This window comes from Ochotona curzoniae, unplaced genomic scaffold (assembly GCF_017591425.1).
Source record: "Ochotona curzoniae isolate NIBS_2020 unplaced genomic scaffold, NIBS_Ocur_1.0 contig_3819, whole genome shotgun sequence".
NCBI classification, from domain to species: Eukaryota; Metazoa; Chordata; class Mammalia; order Lagomorpha; family Ochotonidae; genus Ochotona; species Ochotona curzoniae.
The window spans coordinates 17992289-18012132 of NW_024466004.1; the positions used below are offsets into that span (position 1 = coordinate 17992289).

Consider the following 19844-nt stretch of genomic DNA (forward strand, 5'->3'; position numbering starts at 1 on the left):
GCTTGGTTTTGATCAAAACTGAAGTGAAGTTCATTGATCAACTCTGTTGGGAGTTCTGTGGCCCTCCTGTATATTGTTTTCCAGTTCTTTCTCCAGATTAGGGAAGTTTTCATTTATTATTTCATTGAACAGATCTTTATTTTTTTTTCTTTTTTATTACATTGCATCATGCGACACAGTTATACAGGAACTGGGATTCCCCCCTCCCCTCCCCAAAACCTGTTCCCCCTGCCCCATGGTGGATTCTCCCATCTTCATTGAACAGATATTTAATTCCAGCTTTTCTTTCTGCACCTTCTGGAACTCCCATAACTCTTATGTTGGGCCTTTTCATCATATTTTTAAATTCTTAGATACTTTTTTTTTTAGCTTGACCCAGCTCTGCTTCCAGCTTTTTGTGTGTTTCTTCATAGTGATAGGAAATATCTTCCAATTCTGAAATTCTTTTTTCTGTCTCATTCATGCTATTTTTGACACTCTCCACTGTACTTTTAATTTGCTCCACTGTGTTCTTAATTTCTGATATATCAACCTTCCTTTGATCCATTGATGCTATTTCTTGTGTAACATATTCCTTAAATTCTTCAAACTCTTGTATGTGCTTCTCATTGCTGATCAGAGGCTTTATAATGAGTTTTCTAAATTCTGTGTCACCCATTTTCTAAATGTTTTCTTCAGTTAACTCTGAGAGTGTTTGGGGCTTTTGCTCCTTTGCTCAAGAATCTTCAGTAACATACATAGTGCCTTTGTCTTTTCTTTTACCTATTGTTGTTGCCATTTTGGTTGGCAGAATCATCTTCATGCAGACTCCTAAGATGTATATTACCTATAGGTCTACAAGTTGATTTTGATGTTCAATCAGTGCCCTGGATTTGCAAAACACCAATTGGCCTGAATAATTGCGTTGTTAGAAGCACTGATCTTGTCGGTGGCACTGGTCTTTTTGACACCTGGTAGCGCATAAGTCTGAGTGAGTGCCTCTTGGAGTTATTTTGGGGGGAATTGGTAGTGTGCCTTGATGGGGCTGTTTTGTCTGTGGGGCCTGTGTAGTGCTATAAGATGGAGGTGATTTTGTTCCCAGCTTAGCTCTTGGGTAGCTCAGTTGTCCTCCCTTCAGTCTGACAGTGCCTGGTCCCATGACATTGATATTTGAGGGCTACTGATTTAGCACATGTGCAGTTTACCACTGTTCCTATTGCAGTTTATCAATGATTGCAGCTCTTGCATGTTTGCACAAGATGGAACCCCTAGGGGCACAAACAAAGATCTGGGGCTATCAGCTCCAGGGACTACACAGACCCTGCAATATGCAAGGCCTGTGCTGCTTTCTCTGTAGACTCAGCTCTGTGCAATTAGCTAGAAACAAGCCCACTCTGAACCTTCACTTGAAATCCACTCTCGCTGCCCTCCTACCTAAGATGGACCAGGTGGCACTGCTGGAGAATTGGAGCTGCTGGTTTTCAGCCCCAGGGACATCACAGACCCTATAGGGAGCCAAGCTGATGCTATCCTCCCTGCCGGATCAGTTCCATGTGATCAGCCAGAAACAAGCCCCTTCTGGGCTCTGTACTCTGCTTCTCCACCCAAGATGGCGCCTGGAGTCCCTTCTTTTTTCCTCCGCTTATTGCTGGTCTGAGCTATTCAGTGTGATTGGCATGTCTCAGACTGCATTTGCCTCCCGAACTCCCCACACGGACCCAAGCTCCCTCCCACCTAGCTGCCACAAAAGCCGAGTGGAGGCCACCACTGGATGTCTGGCTGGTGCTGGGGCCAAGATCGCCGTAATCTGAATTGCTATTCTCTGACTGCTGGTGGGTTTTTTTTCTCCACTGCTCTGCCACCTCTGCCACCACCAGCACTTTCTTATGTCCAGGTATTCCCTGCTTACTGAGTGACCCCTATTTTCTCCCTGTAATCTACTACTTCTACTTCACCCTGTCTAAAGATTCTCCGTCATATCAAATGTGTCTGTATCCTATACTGCCAACTTGCCTCCTCCCCCCCCCAAATAATTATTTTTTTAAAAAGGAATTTTAAATTAAGTCATGGGACCCGTGTTGTGGCATAGTAGATAAAGCTAATAATGCCTGTTTCTCTTATGGACATTGTGCTGTGCCCCAGGTATTCCACTTTTGATCCATCTTTAGGCTATTGGCTTAAGAAAAGCATAAGAAGATGACTCAATTTCTTGGACACAAGCCACCCATTTTGGAGACCAGGAGGAAGTGCCTGGCTTCTGGTTCCTGCTTGCTTTCCAGCTTCAACTTGGCCTACTGCTGGTCACTGAGGTTATTTGGGAAACAAACCAGCAAAGGGTCTCTCTCTCTCCCTCTTTCTGTTTATGTCTCTCCCTCTATTGCTGTAACTCAGACTTTCAAGATAAATGAGTAAATACAAATTTAAAAACATTAGTTCATTATTAAAAATAAAAATACTAAATGTGCTGATGGATCCAGCGATTTCCAAATCTTAAAAAAGCACTGAGAATACATAATTACTCAATTATTGTATTTGTGGTCCATCTGATCTGCATGAATAAATTCAAGTGAGCTTCGAATTTAGGATCTACCTATAGTCTGCCATACAAGGATGAACTACATTCATTAAAGTAAAAGTTAACAAAATGCTTTATTATCCACTTGAGAAAAAGAGATGGAGGGAGAGGAAGAAAGTGAAGTCTAAGCAGAGATGGAGCTGCATCTATTGGTTCAATTTCACACACCCTCAAAGGCTCCAACAGGCCAAGCTGGGAGCCAGGAACCCAAACCTGATCTTCCAGATGGACAGAATCCACTGTCTGAACCATCATGGCTTCTGCAAGTGTCCACATGAAGAGGGAGCTAGAGCCTGTAGCAGAGTTTAGAATTCCTCGGCCCATTCCAGGCATCCTCTTCACTGCTGTACCACATGGGAACTACATACACTTTACTTTTAAGTGTTAGTTAGTTGGAACTGGTTTAAATGCCACCTAGCTCAGAGCAGCATTTTTACTTACTCATTGATACATGTAGCTATACAAAAACAGACGACAGTTATAATGTCTCTGAAGATAAAACTGACCACCTGATACCCTGATGACTGTAAAATTTTGCCAATTTAGGACTTTTTTTTTTAAGAGAAGAGGAGCAAAGAGACAGATCTTCTATTAGCCATGTCAGTCCCCAAAAGGTGCTAAGAGCTGAAACTAAGATAATCTAATCTGAAGCCAGGATTCAGTATCCAAGAGTTTCTTCTGAGTCTCCCATGTTGATACAGGGCCCCAAGGATTTCTGCCATTCTCTGTAGATTTCTCAGGCTGTCCATAGGGAGCTGGATAAGAAGTGAAGTAGCTGTGACACAAATTGGCACCAATTGGAATGCTGGTGCTACCAGTAGAGGCTTAGCTCACTATGCCACTGTGGTGACTCAATATTTTGCTAAAAGATGCTGGAGGACTTGGTATGTGACACAGTGGATCAAGTCACTGTTTGCAATGACAGAATTCCATATCAGAGGGCCAGTCTAACTCCGGGCTCCTTTATTTTTGGTCCAACTTCCTGTCAATGCATCTGGAAAGGCAGCGGGAGATCAGAAATGTACTTGGACCTCCGGCACTCAGATCAGATATGAGGCTCCAGTCCCTGGCTCCTGGATTTGGTCTGGCCTACACTGACTATTGTAACCATTTGGAGAGTGACCTATATAACTGCTAAATTGAAATTAACCTTTTTCTATCTATCACTCTATTTCTCCTTCTTCTCCACCTTCTTTCTCTCCTTGGTTGTTCTGCATTTTAAACAAAACAATGAATAAGTGTTTTCTTTAAAAAATGTTGACAACAGCATAAAATTAACAAAATCATTCAAACGTTTACACATTCTTCATCACTGATATAAACTATGCAACCACCTGGAAAAAATGTTAAGGTCCTTTGTTAACCATTTTTTTTTTTTCACAGACATCTGTGGCTCAGGAGCTTTGTTTAATATTTGAAAGTTGAACTATGTGCAATCAATTGTATCATATCACCACATAAATTCATTTTCTTATCTCAATTTCCACACAATTCAGGAAAGTAGACATTGTGACATCCAGTCCAGAAAGGATGTAATACCGCCCTCTTCATTTGGGGTCATAACATGTATATCAACTCACCTTCCTCTTAGAATGATTTCTAACAGAATACCATACCAAAAACTTCTAATTATGCATCAAGAAAAATTACTTCATAATAAGACAGGTACTGAAAACACTGACAAATGGAAACAATTTTGTTCACAGCAATATTTCCAACAATTTTTAATGTACTAATCTGCATTTTATAACTGCATTTGTAATAAAATAAAAACTGCATGTATAACAGTAGCTAATAAAATAAATGTCTGGTGATAAGCTAATGTAAGACCCTGTAAAACCTCTGCAGAGGCATGTAACTTTCAACATTTAATTTCTTTTTTACATATTTATTTCTATTGAGCTATTTCAATAAGCTTTCTAATAGATGAGCACCAATGCATGTATTTATGAAATGTTAGCTCTACTCATGGCTAAATTCTGTAATAAAAGTCATTACTGATAGTTTAGAAATAATAGTAATAATGTTAACAGTTATGATGACCACAACAAACATATTCACAAACGCACTGCTATCAAGGCATCAGTTATAAACTCCGCTTCTCAGTGCAGTATTCCCCCGTCCAGGGAAGGAGACAACTTTATGTCTTTCTACCAAACACGGAATTGGAAACAGAGATGCTTCTCCACCGACTTCTCTTGATCAGGTCAAACACACATTATGTGAAGGAAGATTTTGTTTTGCCGAGTTAAAACACGGTTTAGTGAGATTTGCAAAGAAATGAATGTTTTTAATGTAAAAATTAGGTAAATAATTTGTTGTTTTAGAAAAGAGAATAATAAACCAACTTTTAAGAGAAAAAGTACACACCATCCTTCTTTAGGAAAAATCTAAATGTTGCCTGCCCTGCTTTGTCTCTGCTACTAATTAGCTTGTGACTGTTATTTGTGGTATTAGGTCTCATTTGCTTTATTCCATTTTTACCCAGTTATGAAGACTCAAGTCATTGCAGTAGGGAACATCGGAACCTGAACAACTGCTTGGGTTCTGTATTAAGAAAATTCAATAATTTGTTAATTTTTTTTTTACTTAGGAATATGGAAATGTGCACAATGATGCAGTTCAATTTTTATGCTGAAATTAATGCAGATATATTTTACCAGGAACAGTTCTTCCATTACTAAAATGCTGTATGCATTCTCACCTCATTTTCTTGCTCTTTGGATTTAAGTGGTTATGACTATCCCAACTTAAATCTATAGTCTCATAATAGTTTCACAATATTAAATAATATCTGATAATTATGAATTCTTGATTTCCATACAGCCATCTCCAGGTCCATAAGTCATATGTTTAAGTCATAAAAAATGCAATAAACCTAGGATCCCAAAAAAGATCCCTTTACTACACGATCAGTATGTGCTTTCCAGACTCAAGGGGCATTCCATTTATAACTCTCATTTGTTTCCTAACATTGTGGCCAAGTTTCCACTTATTACATGTCTCCCTGCCTTAATATTAACTTCCAGTTTGGAACACTGTAAACTTCTTCTCCACCCCTAAATTAAGGCAAATGATATCCACTCTACATACACCACCATTTTTTTTTTCAAAGCCACTTCAAAGATTCTCTTTTTAACAGAAGAACTATGTCCACTGCTTCCTGAAGCCAAGGTCAACTCTGTTCATAATGAAGCTAGACTTTCTCTAATTCCCCTTTGATTCAAATACTGATGCTTCTTTCCAGGACATTTTTCTCTCATCTTCTCAACTAAAAAGTTTGTTTTGTTGTTGTTATTGTTGCTGTTATCAAGAGTGGCAAGGGAAAGAATGAGAGCGGGTTCTGTTAAACTCCACCTTAACACTGCTCAGAGTGTATGCCATGTACTTGGAATGACATTGCTGCATCATACCAAGATAAAATCTCCAAAACATGTAAAGAACATTTGATGTTCAACTTCAGGAAAGTAATGTCTATATCTTTTCTAGATTATGAAACTACGTAAAAGTGAGTGGTGAAAAATGCAGTATTTACCTGAACTCTTCAACTTGTAGCATATTTGAGACATCTCTGCATTTTTTAAAAGCATTTCTTCTATCATTCATTTACCTTCTGGCCACATACAATGTTGTTTATCATACAAACCAGTTCTCTCATTTTATCCAAGTATTTCTATTGATACTTTAAATTCTACTCTGGAGCAACAGAACACAAATCTGGATGTATGCCACTGATTAGCTAGACACCTTGCCTCACATATGTGCCCTTGCTTCTCACAATCACACACACTTGGTACACAGGGTACTAAAATAGAAACCAAAATTCCAGCTTCTTAGGCAGACACTCTACTACTTCATGAGCTACACTCTACTAACTACCTCTACTAACTACCTCTACTAACTACCTCTACTAACTACCTCTACTAACTACACTCTACTAACCACCTCATAAATTTATCACTCCCCTTTAAGCACATATGTGCATATCTACACACACACAGAGTTTGACTTAGGTTGAAGATATGTTGCTTCAGAAAATACATGTTTTCCTTAGTACCCGAAGATCCTACTAACCCACAACTCTCTGTGGGGCAGATTTTTTTTAATTTTATTAATTTTCCCTTTTTCTCCAAATGCTGTCTTCCAGGGAGTCCTGAGCTTACACACGTTTTCAGTGACTCCACTCATCTTGTTTGGGTTCATGATTGTTTCCCGTATTTCTGTGTACCTGTCACATAATAGCCAAATGTCCAAGATTCCAGTCCTGCCACTCTGCAAACACAGACAATGCAATTAAAAAGTTTAACATATTTTGTAGACCTTAATTTCTTCTCCAAATACATGGGCTTTGTTTCCATACCAAGCACACAATTCGTCTTTTTCAGAAGGTCTATTTCCTAAATGTTGTATTTGAAGCATGCCTCACACACACACACACACACAAACGCATGCACACACACACACTCCCACATATTGTCCCATATGAGAGCACCAAGTTAGCAAAATTAGCATTATAATATTACAACAGAAAAACTGTACTACCTTATTTGTACTCCTGAAAAAAATGACATCATATTTCAGAGTATATGGGAGTTGAAAGAGTCAGAGAATCCCCTACCAGATTTAATACTCTAAAAGGAATAGAATCACAAACTTTTTAAATCAGATGTTTCTCAGAAGCATCTATTCTCTGTCTCCCTCTAAAAAAAATCACTCAGAATTTATCAATACTTCTTGAATGCCTGTCATGCGGTAAGCACTGTTTATAAAACATTGTCTTAACATCTAAAGTTCTCAACATGTTTATATCACTAGTAAGAATTTATATCCTAATACACAACACACAATGAATATATCATACCTGAAGGGCAGTGAGGATGTTTGCTAAGGCTTGTCCATAGGTGTCATGACAGTGAACGGCAAGAGCACCTGCGGGGATTTCTTTCATGACACATTCTAGCATTTTTTTCATGCTTCCCGGTGTTCCTACTCCAATTGTGTCACCCAGAGAGATCTCATAGCAGCCCAGGCTGTACAATCTCTTGGCCACCTGTCAAGAAAGGTGATGTGCTATTAAAACAACGCATGTGAATATACAAACTGTCTATGCTCAAAACATACACAGAGGCCAAATATCACAAGTAAGATCAATTGTGTGCCTAGAAAACATATGCTTCAGCTTTCTGTTCTTTTCTTTACTCATTAAGTGAAAATCGTTTTAAAAACTTTGGGTGAAGAATCAATGTGGTGCAATAGTGCAAGGACATTTTTAAACAGACAGAGAATCCTTAACCAGGGTGAAGTATGGAGCACAGATTCCAGGATATAGGAGAGGACAAGCTCACAGAAAAGGGGTACCTGGAGACACACGGACTCAGGAAAGCAACAGAGACCACAGAGACCACAGGTAATTGCAGTGACCAGGTACTCCAGCAGCAGTAAGTGAGTGGCAACCTGAGCTCCACCAGTGCCCACAACTCCCCCACAGGCAGATGGGAAGGAGAGATCATTGGGAGCTTAAGAAGTGGCCCCTGGCAAATAACTGTCCATTTTGCTTATTTTTATGATCCAAGCAGGAGCAGACAGACAGAACAGCAGACCCGAAACAGGCAGTGCAAGAACAAGGTGGATTTCACATCCCAGATACCTACCAGTGCCACATCGGGTGCACATTTTTGTAAAGAGGAAAAGGCTGTGGAACTGCAAGGACAATAGCAAACTTTGCATGTGCTGAGCTGGGAGCAAATTCATTTCCAGTTCAGTGCATTGCAATGGTCCCACAGGGAAAGCTACCAATGTGTCATCTTACAGGTTCCACCCAAAATAGATCTGGGTAGACACAAGACCTAATGGTCAGCGGTCCCAGAACTCTGTCAGTGCCACATCAGGCAGCAATTTGTATAGTGTGGCGAAGGCTGTGAGACTGGAAGGACAACAGTGAGCACCAGCTCACTGCATTGCACTACTCACACAAGGTAATGATACCTAACTTTGGCATGATATGGATCCCACCCAATAGAGATACAGGTAGCCCTCAGACCTAACAGCCAGCAGATTGTGACAAGATTGGCACCACCAACAACCAATTATTCAGGGCACTTGATGCCTCGATAAACCTGGGAACTGCTCAAACAAGAAGCAGGAGAAAGGCTGTAGAGGCAAGGGGGCAGCCACAGCATAGAATCATAGGAGGTGGAGAGTGGTTAGCCAGAAGCTGGGCCTACAGAAACCCTGGTGGAAGCCTAGCACAAGACTCTAGACATGAAACTTCCTGGATGGAATGGCCCAAGTGACAGCAAATGAAAAACTGAGTATCAACCACAGTAAGTAAAACTGAATTTTAAACCTGTGACACAGCTTAGAAACCTGCCCTAAGGAGAAAAATCTGACAACCAGAAATGAAATGACCAAAAACAAAGTATAAAGGCACCATGAATATTATTGAAGAATCCCCTGTAAAAAAAGCAAAAGCCTTTGCCAACCTCAGAGTTAACTGAGGAATATATCAAGCAAATGGGGGAATAAAGAACTTAAAAATTTGTTATAAAGCTCCTTATCAACAACAAGAAGCATATATCAGAATTTAAGGAATATGCCACATAAGACATAGCAACACTGTAATAAAATCAAGCAGGATTATTGGAAATGAAGGACAAAATAGAGCAAATTAAAAATTCATTGGAGGGCCTGGCGGAATATGATAGTGAACAGGGAATAACCTGTTTAAACTTTAGATTCTTATCTGTAAAAATACAGACAGTGGTATATCTTCATTTAGTATATCTTTTAAGCATTAAGCAAATTAATCCTTAAAATCAGAATTAAAAAGATGTCATAAATGTTATACTTGATCTTGAAAATGCAGTGAGACTTTGTAAAAGTCACTTCCCATTCAGTTTGGTACATGATAGTAATTAATTCATTTAGCATGTACTATTTACCTACTGTTTTACAGCAAGTGTGGTGCCACGGTATAGGATGAAATGGAGAAACAAGCATTATCATGGCTAGTGGTATAATGGACAGTGAAGAAATCAAATGAGGACAGATCTGTTCATTACACTGAGAAATGCATAAACTCTATGTAAATTTAGAAGCTGAAAGAAAGAAGTAATATTCTAAGAGTACATGTGAGGGAAATTGAGGGTTTTTTGAGTGACAAATTAAGATAGAATACATGCGAACTTATTGAAGAGTGCGACAAGAAATGGACTGAGAAGGATGTTCCAAGAAGAATATCAGAATTAAAGGTTAGTGGGTCCGAGATAGCTCAAATATAAAGTTCAAAGAATGTTCCAGGCAGGGAAAAAGTCAAATACAAAGGATCATGTGGTGAAAAAGTAAACTGCAGGGGTAGAGAAAACTAGAAAGCATTAGAGGTTCGAAAAGAGTACTATCTTTAGTCAGAGCCCCAGGTGGTAGCCTAGCGGCTAAAGTCCTCACCTTGCTTGCTCCAGGATCCCACATGAGCGCTTGTTTCTGTCCAGCTCTCTCCTTGTGGCCTGGGAAAGCAGTTGAGGATGGCCCAACGCCTTGGGAGCCTGCACCCACATGGGAGACCCCAGAAGAGATTCCTGGCTCCTGGCTTCAGATCAGCTCAACTCCAGTCATTGCAGCCATTTGGAGAGTGAATTATCAAATGTAAGATCGTCCTCTCTGTCTTTCTCCACATCTCTGTGTATCTGACTTTCCAAATCTTAAATATATATCAGATGAAAGAGTGTGGGTTAATAACAAAATGTACTAGCATAGCACAAAAGGCCCTGTTGTAGTTACTGATCATGAATTTCCAATACGTGTATTCTGCCTGGTAATATGACTCTCCACAGCAGCAACTAAGCTGCAGGAACAGATCCCAGTTCCATGTGTGCTTAATACACTGGGGGCAGAGGAGCATGCAGGGCAAAAAGCAGAAATGCAAGGAGACTGGGCGTAAGGAGATGCCAACCCAACACAGTCTTTATTGGACCTGAAATTTCAAATCTTGGAGGTTCATTCTATGCAATAATTTGAGTTTCATTATTTAATATAATATCTGCCTCTGTGTGGAAAGGTTTTAATTGAAAAATAAATGGTAGGACAACTTTAAAATGATAGATGACTGCTGAATTTCAAAAGATCCAAGCAATGCAGAATAGTTTTAGCTGAACTCAAAACTTATTCTGTTGTCAATGCCATCTTCAATTCTTCTGCAACATATTATTATAATTAAATTGATCAAAATTAGCAACTTGAATGACTGGGGTTACATTGACTTAATTCACATACAGATGAGTTTTTGAGATAGCATATTGTAGTCTCAGAGACAAGTAATTTTGTATTCTTTGACAAAAATTAATAATAAAAGACTAACAATTAGGAAATGAATGTCAACAAGCCATTATTAATTACTATGACCTAGTGTTGTGAAATCGCTTGGGAATGAGAGCAAAATTATCATGGCAGTAAGATCTAGAGAAACACAAAAGAGCAAAGTCACTGACGTTGTATATTTTAACATAAATATGAAAGTATGAAGAAGAAAGGAAAGAGATGTATCTAATAGTCCAAAAGATGCAAAAGGCTTAAATGCAAGTATGCAAACTGCATTGACATTCCATGGGAGAGTGCAAATGCTATTTATACTGCTACAGCAAATGTACAATTCTTCGATGTTCAAAAGAAGCGGCAAAGTGATCAAAGATGTCTTTACAAAATGTTTGCATACTCACCCTCTATATTGATTTCTCTTTGCTATACAGATGTAGTATATAGGGAAGGATGCAGCTGGATTATGAAAACAATACACATTACTTTACCATGAACCAAGGAGGCTGGAAATGCAACTTACATCTGTCACTTTTTGAGGGGTGATGTTTCCTTCATATGGACAGCCCAGGGCACAAGACACATACCTGAATTAAAATACAAGGCTATATAAATATGTATGTAAGACATTACCTTAATTTTACTTTTTATTAAATTGAAATCATCAAGAAAATTTATTTTGTATGATTTCATGATCAGTATTTTCCACCTATACTTAAAAATAGGATATATTCAATTATTATATATTTTTAATGTCTTTAATACAGGTTGCTTGATGTCAGATGGAGATTTTACAGCAAGTATTTATACAGTAAATATACAGCATTTATACAGCAACATGTTAATTTTCAAAGCAGAAAGTGTCAGTGAAATACCTAGTTTTACTCACAAAGTTACACTTACTTATTTACTCAATTGTACATCCATGGAGTTGAAATTATAAAGAGACAGTATGGAAAAATAAACAGAATTTCTCTTTTTACTGCTGTCTGGATGTTTTGGCCTCATTTAGGTGCAACCATTAATCACCAAAAGCTTCTAAAACTGGACACAGCCTCATCGTTCAACTTGTTTACCTGTTATAAGCAAGTGCAAATCACTCTAAACACAACAGTATTTAAAAGGCCCCAAATGCAGTTATTCTATAAGTTTCATCAGCAAGTCATTCTAATATTAAAAAGTTCAATCTTTCTTACAAAGACAACAATCTATCTCTATTTTCATTTATTATCTTTTAGAAAAACCTTATTTCGGTTATTTTCAGCTTATCAGCAATCGTGTTTTAATATAAAGTTTCTCAGAGGTACTTGCAACACTAGGATTAGAACAAGGTTACCATGTTTGATGATCAAGAATGAAGAATCCCATGAGACAGAGAGGGGTGGTGGGTAAAAATGTTGGATATCCCACCCTTTAAGCCAAAGTATAAAAGGTTTTTAGAGCCCCACCAAGAGGTTTGAACTCTGAGATCACTCATGGTTACTTTGGGGCTCTCAAAATTATTAGATAGCAGAGTATCAAGATCAGATGCATTTTCCATGTTATATAACCCTTTTGGAGTACTAAAGTGACTGTCAGGGAAAAAGTGAAGGCAAAAACACAAGAAAAAAATGCTACATCTCGTTGATTCTAACATGCTAATGATTGGAGGATACACCATGGCTTTCTCAACAGGCTTTGTAGAAGAAAAATAAAATACATATTCCATGACTCACAACATATCGCTGATTCTAAGATGTAGCCATCTTAGAAATATTAAAATGTAATGCAATTTTTACAAGGAGACCAAAATGAATAAGCAGTTCCATATGCCAGGCAAGTAGTTATGAAAAAGAATGAGAGAGGGGCAAATTCAAATAAAATTTGAAAGTTACAATGGACCAGAAACATATTTCTTTACTTTTTCAATTGCTGTAACCTAAGTGTATTGCTTAATCTCTAAATTTAACCAACATGTGTGAAAAGAAATTGTTTTATTCTGAACACAACACAGGAGAAGGAGGCCAGTGGTGTGAAAAAGGACATGGTTTCAATACAGATATAGAGATTTGGATAACAGAATGAAAATATGAGTACACTTATCCTGAATCCAAAACATCTAGATGTGCACTAAGACAAAATTCAAACCATTAATTTACAGCTCCTCCCTCTAACTGTGAAAAACAAAACAAAGAACAACTAATGCCAAACAAAACAAATCTCTATTTGTGCCTGGTTATTGCTGTGTTGTCAAAACCGTATCTGCCTCGAGCACAGGTATTTGGTGCAGCAGTTAAGCTTCAATTTGGGAGGTTGCAACATGTTTAGGAGTGTTGGTTCCAGTCCGAGCTCGCCTTCTGATCAAGGCTCCTACTAATATGCAGCCCAGGAAGCCTGTAGATGATGACTCGAGTGCCTGGACTCAGGCCACCCACATTGGAGATCCAGAGAAATGCATTGTGTTTGGCCTATCCCACCCACGGCTACTGCAAACACTGTAGAGGCGAATCAACAGATAAAAAAATCTCTTCACTCATTTTCGTGACCTTTAAAGGCCTGTGATTTCACAGGTCTTCATAATCCATCACCTTTTGTTTTTGCATGTACTTCTCCAGTCTTGTGAGTAACCAATCGTTTGGCCAATTAGTAGTACTTTCTCTACAGCTAATGTTCAACTTCATTCTTTTAACTACACTTTAACACTGTGATATAATGAATGGCACACTCAGGCTCATATGACAATTTCTGTCCATTGCTCTTTTTGACGATAAAATTTTATTGGAGTTCAGCACAACTGTTTACATTTTATCCTAGGCTTTTTGCACCTTGACGACACAATTGAGTATTGCAATTTCAGCAGACATCATCTGACTTACAAACCTTATGATGTTACTTCTATACTTTCAAGAAAATATTTGCCAATTCTTGTTAAAAGTTAGGTTAGTTTTTCTAAGGGCCAAATGTCTCTATGATGATTAAAAAAAACTCTCCGATGACTGGGTTCAGTCAGCTCTGGACTTCTCTTTAGCAACTGATGACAGCGATTTTGAATCCTGTCTGCACAGAGTCACCTGGGGAGCTTTAAAAGAACAAAGCAAAACTCCAATGCTTAAAACACACTCCAAACCAATTAAATAAGTCACCCAGGGAAGGGTAGCAATCATAAGTGCCTATAAGACATTTTCTATCTCTTTATTTCACCATGAGTAAAAATTATGTAACTGCAACCATACAACCTCAACTGTATTGACTGACTCTCTTTTGAAAAAAGTGACAATCCCAGGATTGTATATGCACAATAGTCTTATTCGTCCTTGATTAGTGAGTTGCTAAATCTCTCCCAGATATATTTCATACAATTTTTCATTCTTCTGAACTTCAGAATTCTAACCTAAATTTCTGTTATATCACATTCCTTACTTCTAATTCAGTGCTCTCTTGACTCAAATACACCTTTAACTAATTCTTTCTGCAAGAATTTCTAAATGGTGGCCATTTGCAGACCACACTGTCAAGATGTGCTTTCAAAAGAAGAGATTTTATTTGATTTATTTGTGTATTTGAAAGGCAATGTTACAGAAGGAAAAAGCAAGAGAGAGAGAGAGATTTCCAAACACCTGTTCACTCCTAAAGTAGCAGCAACATCCCAATTGAATGAGGCTAATGCCAAACAAAAGGAACTCAATCTAGGTCTCCCACACGGACTCTGGGGTCTAAGGATTTGCGTCACCTTTCACTGCCTTCCTAGGTGTGTTAGCAGGCAGCTGGATTGGAAGTGGAGCAGCCAGGACTCCAATGGTGCTCATGTAAGACAATAGCATTGTGGTTGGCCCCTCGTGGCCACAATGCTACCTCATGAATATATATATATATATCCCCTCCATTCTTTAACAATGGTTTGACTATATGCAAAATTCTTTGTTGGCATTTGTATCAGAAACTATCTCTATTCTCAATTCTTTACTGCTGAATTTATTGCTGTCAGTGTAACTACATCTCCTTTACAGATACATAATTGTTTTTCCACTTCTAATGACTACATTTGTGTGCACCATTTTTTATAATTTCTTGGTACTAGGTCTTCCAACATTTCTCAAGTCTATTTTCTCCTAGAAAGTCAAGCTAGTTGTGTTAACCTCAGATGTAAAACTTCTGTTAATTTCTATTTCTGAACTTCATTTTTACACTTTTCTCAATGCCTAATTTCAGATCACCATTCTTCCTTTCAACTTAATTTAATCTGCTGTTCAAGGGATTCAATTTTTGATAAACGCATTTAAATTTTATAAAAATATGTTTATTTTGATCAAATGCTCATTTGCTTTTTAGTTTTTATAAATACATGTTTGTTCATTATTTACTTCCTTTGCTCCATAAGCATTTTTAAAAGATTTATTTATTTTTATTACAAAGTCAGAAATACAGAGAGGAGGAGAGACAGAAAGGAAGAGCTTCCATCTGAGGGTTCACTCCCCAAGAGACCACAACAGCTGGAGCTGAGCAAATCCGAAGCCAGGAGCCAGGAGCTCTTCCAGGTCTCCCATGCGGGTACAGGGTCCCAAGGCTTTGGGCCATCCTCGACTGCTTTCCCGGGCCACAGGCAGGGAGCTGGATGGGAAGCAGGGCCAGCAGGATCAGAACCAGCGACCATATGGGATCCCAGCATGTTCAAGGCAAGGATTTTAACCACTATGCTATCATGCCGGGCCCTGCTCCATAAGCATTTTAAGTGGGTAGTTTACAATCTTATTTTCAAACTGTTATTTTAATTTCTCTTGTGGATAACAGTTTTTATTGTGAATACTAGTATGTGGTATCTTTAATACAGGATTTCCATGAGCCTCGAGTTGTTTAAATGGTTTGTTAACAGAGTCTGATTACCTTTTCCCCTTTCCTCATAGATATGACCAGTTCCTGGATATGTTTCTAAGCTTTATTTCTCAATTTTAGTTTCCACAATACTTATGTATCATAAATCCAAAACACAGAACTATAGCTGGCACAGATTCCACTGACTTTGCATGGGCAGTAAGATTCTGCCAGGTTCCAAGAATTACTCATTTCCAAGTCCAAGTCTAGACAGAACATCTATCTTTTTACAAAGAGACATTGAAATCCCATTTCTAACCCATTAGGGATTACATCTGGGTTGGATAACTACATATGCCACTCTGGCATCAACGTGCATCATGACTACATATTCTTTGATGAAACCTGGGGACTATTTTTTCTTTAAAAGTTTGGCTATATGGCTTAAATGTTGTTACATTTATGTTTCCATTATGTAGAGTAAAAAAAGTAAAAAGGTTTCTGAGACAACTCAGTCCAGCAAAGTCTGTTCTTAAAAAATTATGCAGTAAAGTCCAGAATCAACCCCAAAATTTCTTTTGCACATGAAAAATTATTTACTCAACACTTTCACATTTTCCACCTTTTAGAGAAACACGCAGCTTTTTAGGATTGAGTCCTGCTAGCCTTTGAGACTTTACCAACTAATTAATCCTTCTCCTGTGGTCCACAGGTCATGCAGCCCATGAGTGTCCAGCACACTAAACAGAGCAGTCTGCTCTGTGAGATGCCACCCTGGTCTCTCATGCAGTGTCACACAAATTCACTACAATTTAAACTGTCAACATTATATTGTTAAAGCATAGATCTGATCACATATTTCCTATTTTGAAAAAAAAATTACTAATATCATTTTACACAGAGTAACTTGGTGTTCAAGTTCATCAATTTTTGAAAGTCATTCATTTTCCTGTTTTGCTGTATACTCCCATGAAAACCTTTATTCATCGAAGCAAACTTCTGTTACTCAAACATTTCTTAACATTTCTTTTTTTAAGATTTATTTTTATTAGAAAGTCAGATTTACAGAGAGAAAGAGAGACAGAAACATCTTCCAACCACTAGTTCCCTCTCTGAGTGGCCCCAGTGGCCAGAGCTGAGTCTATCCAAAGCCACGAGCCAGAAGCCAGGATCCAGGAGCTTCTTCCAGGTCTCCTGCACAGGTACAGAGTTCCAAGGCTTTGCTCAGTCATCTACTGTTTTCCCAGGCCACACACATAGAACTTACGCATATTAACCACTGCAGGGTTGTAATATTCTAGCATGCAGCAGTGCTAGACTAGCGCATCAAACTATAAAAGTATAACTCCCAAATAAACCATATGAAAATAGCCTTAACAGATTTTCTGCAATATTTTGATAAATGAGTATTTGAATTGTTCATTCAGGCTAAGAGCTCAGTTTCAGTTTAACTACAGAAGTTGGAAAGGAAATTCAAGGGGCAGTAAAATGATGCTCCATTTAAAGAGATGGTGCTGTACACACACAAGTGAATTCCATGGGGACAGATCATTTGCTGGAAGGTATTTGATATACCAGTCTTGAGGAACACAATCTCAAAGTTACGATGTGGGGGGGGGGGGAGAGGGAGGGGAGGGAGATTGTATTTTAAGAGCCCTAAACAATGATATGCATTGCCTCACTCAACAACATTTTATTACCTTCGTGATAAGGATCAGAATACATTTTGCACAGAAGAATAGAAAATATAAACTCGGTGCAATACAATCTAAATGGTTTGGCTCACTTAGCAATCAGGTTTAAAATTTTCAATAAGTATATTGAGTTATAAATCTTCTCCCAAAGAAAAAAACCAGTGACAATTGCCGATTTTCAGGAACGGCAAACTTAAAAGTGGTTCACAATATTATAATTTAAAGCACAGAATGTTAGCTAGGGCTAGCCAAACAATTGAAAATCAATTAATCACAGGAAATAGTTTAGAATGTCAAAGTTATTTATCATTAATATATGTGGCATAATCCCTTTTGGCAGCCTTTAAAACAGACAAGATATTCCTTAGTTTTTAGATAAGAATAAATGTAGGCGGAGTGGATAACAGTAGAAAAAGAGATACAGAAAATGTGCATTCCTGATTCATTAAAACTCTCGGAAAGCTCGCTCCGTTTCAAGGGGTGCAGTTCACAGATAAGTGCGTTTCCATCTTGGACTTTTTAAACCATGCAAAATTTATTTTTTTAGGCTTGATACCTAGGAAAAAGTATCAAAAATATACTTCCTGATTGTTCAGAAGATTAATCAGGCATCAAGCCATTCCATGCATGGATTTTGGAATTATAACATGTAATTACATTAAATTTTTCACAGTTCCTTTGATATACTGGAATTCTGACCTTGGAATTTTACATTACCCATCTATAAACATTTCAATGGTGAAATCAATAGTGGCAATTCAGTACTCATTTTCTGTTTTTAAAATGAATAGCTCCTTAAAGGGTAAGCATGTAGCTCATGTGGCTGCTTTCAATTCAATACTCATTATAGACATAAAGCAACAAATCTTGACTATCTTACAGAGTAAAACACTACTTCAGATTTTGAGACATTTCCGTTTTAAAATAATCCTAACAAATAAATATATCTTTGAATAAATGCCATTGATATTGCTTTATGAAATCGCAAACTTTTATTTATTTATTTCACCTTCTTAACTTTTATGACTTTGGGCAGATAGCAGAAAAAATACCTGCACCTTTAAAAACATATGCCACATGAATGAAATCCAAAATGTGAACATTTCACTATTCATTCGCATGATGTATAGGCAGCAATAATTACCTGACTGCATTTTTGTCATTGATTTGGCATACTATCTTTCTGCAATGTGTCCCAGATGTTCAGCTAAATTCTGAACCTGTACAAAAATGTGTACTGCATGTGACATGTGTTTTAATGGAGTAACGGTGATGTGAAAACTAGCCTTCTTGACTATAATTAAAACACTAGTGTAAGAAAGTTCATCATTTTTTATAAATAAGTAAGTAGTTGTTAGTGAACATGATGTGTTTTACTTTATGTTCTTTAACTCTGGCAGCGGTAACATATATCTTTTGGATTATGATCAAGTAATGTTAATGCAGCCATTGGGACATGCTGAAGCATCTATTACAGTTTTAACTAGTTGGGCATGGTCTTTTTCTATGGCTTATGGCTTGTAAGAACAGTGAATATCTGAAATATATATTTCAAGTAATATGACATTCTTATTTAAATTTTGTTAAAATTTCAAAGAAGAACAATCTTTTGTTGTAACAGTTAAGAAGACGGAAAGGCTTCTTGTTCAAGTTCTCAAGTGTAATTCCTGGATCCACTCCTGACTCCAGCTTCCTGCTAACACACATACTGGGGGATAAGGGTGATGCCTTAAGTGGAGGGTCCCTCCAACTCCGATGGGAGTCAGTGACTGAATTCCCAGCATCTGCGTTCTGTCATTAGAGGGATATTGGTGGGCATTAAAGCAGTGAACAAGCCTACGAGAATTTTTTTTTCTGTCAATCTCTCTCTGTTACTCTGCATTTCAAATAAAAAATCTTAAAAATCATAAGTGAGCGAGACCATATTTTAACTGTACAGACAATGGGGAACTCAGATATTGAAAAATGTATTTCCTATAAAAATGGATAATATTTGTGAAAATTCAGGAGTTGCACTCCAAAGACACAATACATCCTGAAGACACACATTTGTCTGTAGTGTAGCTGCACTATAAAGTCTCCCCTGTGCTCTATTGATGTAGTTTTACTGTGAGTCATTCCAAGTCCCTCAATACTTGACCTTCTAAACAAAGCTTGGAAAAATTTTGTCACAGAATAGCTAGAAGTTTCATTGCTGACTGTATAATATTAATTGTGAAATAATATTAAACATAACTTTGGAGTTGTTTAACTCAATTACATTGTTCTGTTTTATGAAAGAAAATTAGCAAAATTTAATTTTACACAACTCATGGTTACATTGATCGTTCAATATTAAAATCATACATACATTTCATATTTGAAGAATGAGTTGCAGAACACTTATTTTAATTATTTGCTCTTTCTTGAACTTTCAAGTGGTAATTGCTTTGAAGATTAACCTCCACACTTTAAATGAGTGCTGAGAAGAATGGAGTCTATTCTTTCTCAATGAAGGAAAG

The 19844-nt window shown here is 37.7% G+C and overlaps 1 protein-coding gene across 3 annotated transcripts in view; it reads right to left on the bottom strand.

Moving 5' to 3' along the window:
- HMGCLL1 (3-hydroxymethyl-3-methylglutaryl-CoA lyase like 1) overlaps positions 1-19844 on the bottom strand; it is a 117191-nt gene that overhangs the window by 37409 nt on the left and 59938 nt on the right. For 2 of the 3 annotated variants that reach the window (XM_040983574.1, XM_040983573.1), the window contains 2 exons: positions 11385-11448; positions 7416-7604 (listed from right to left, as the gene is read on the bottom strand). In XM_040983574.1, the coding sequence (XP_040839508.1) occupies positions 7416-7604; positions 11385-11448 (253 nt within the window). The remainder of the gene's footprint in view (positions 1-7415; positions 7605-11384; positions 11449-19844) is intronic. The other variant, XM_040983575.1, reaches the window with a different exon arrangement.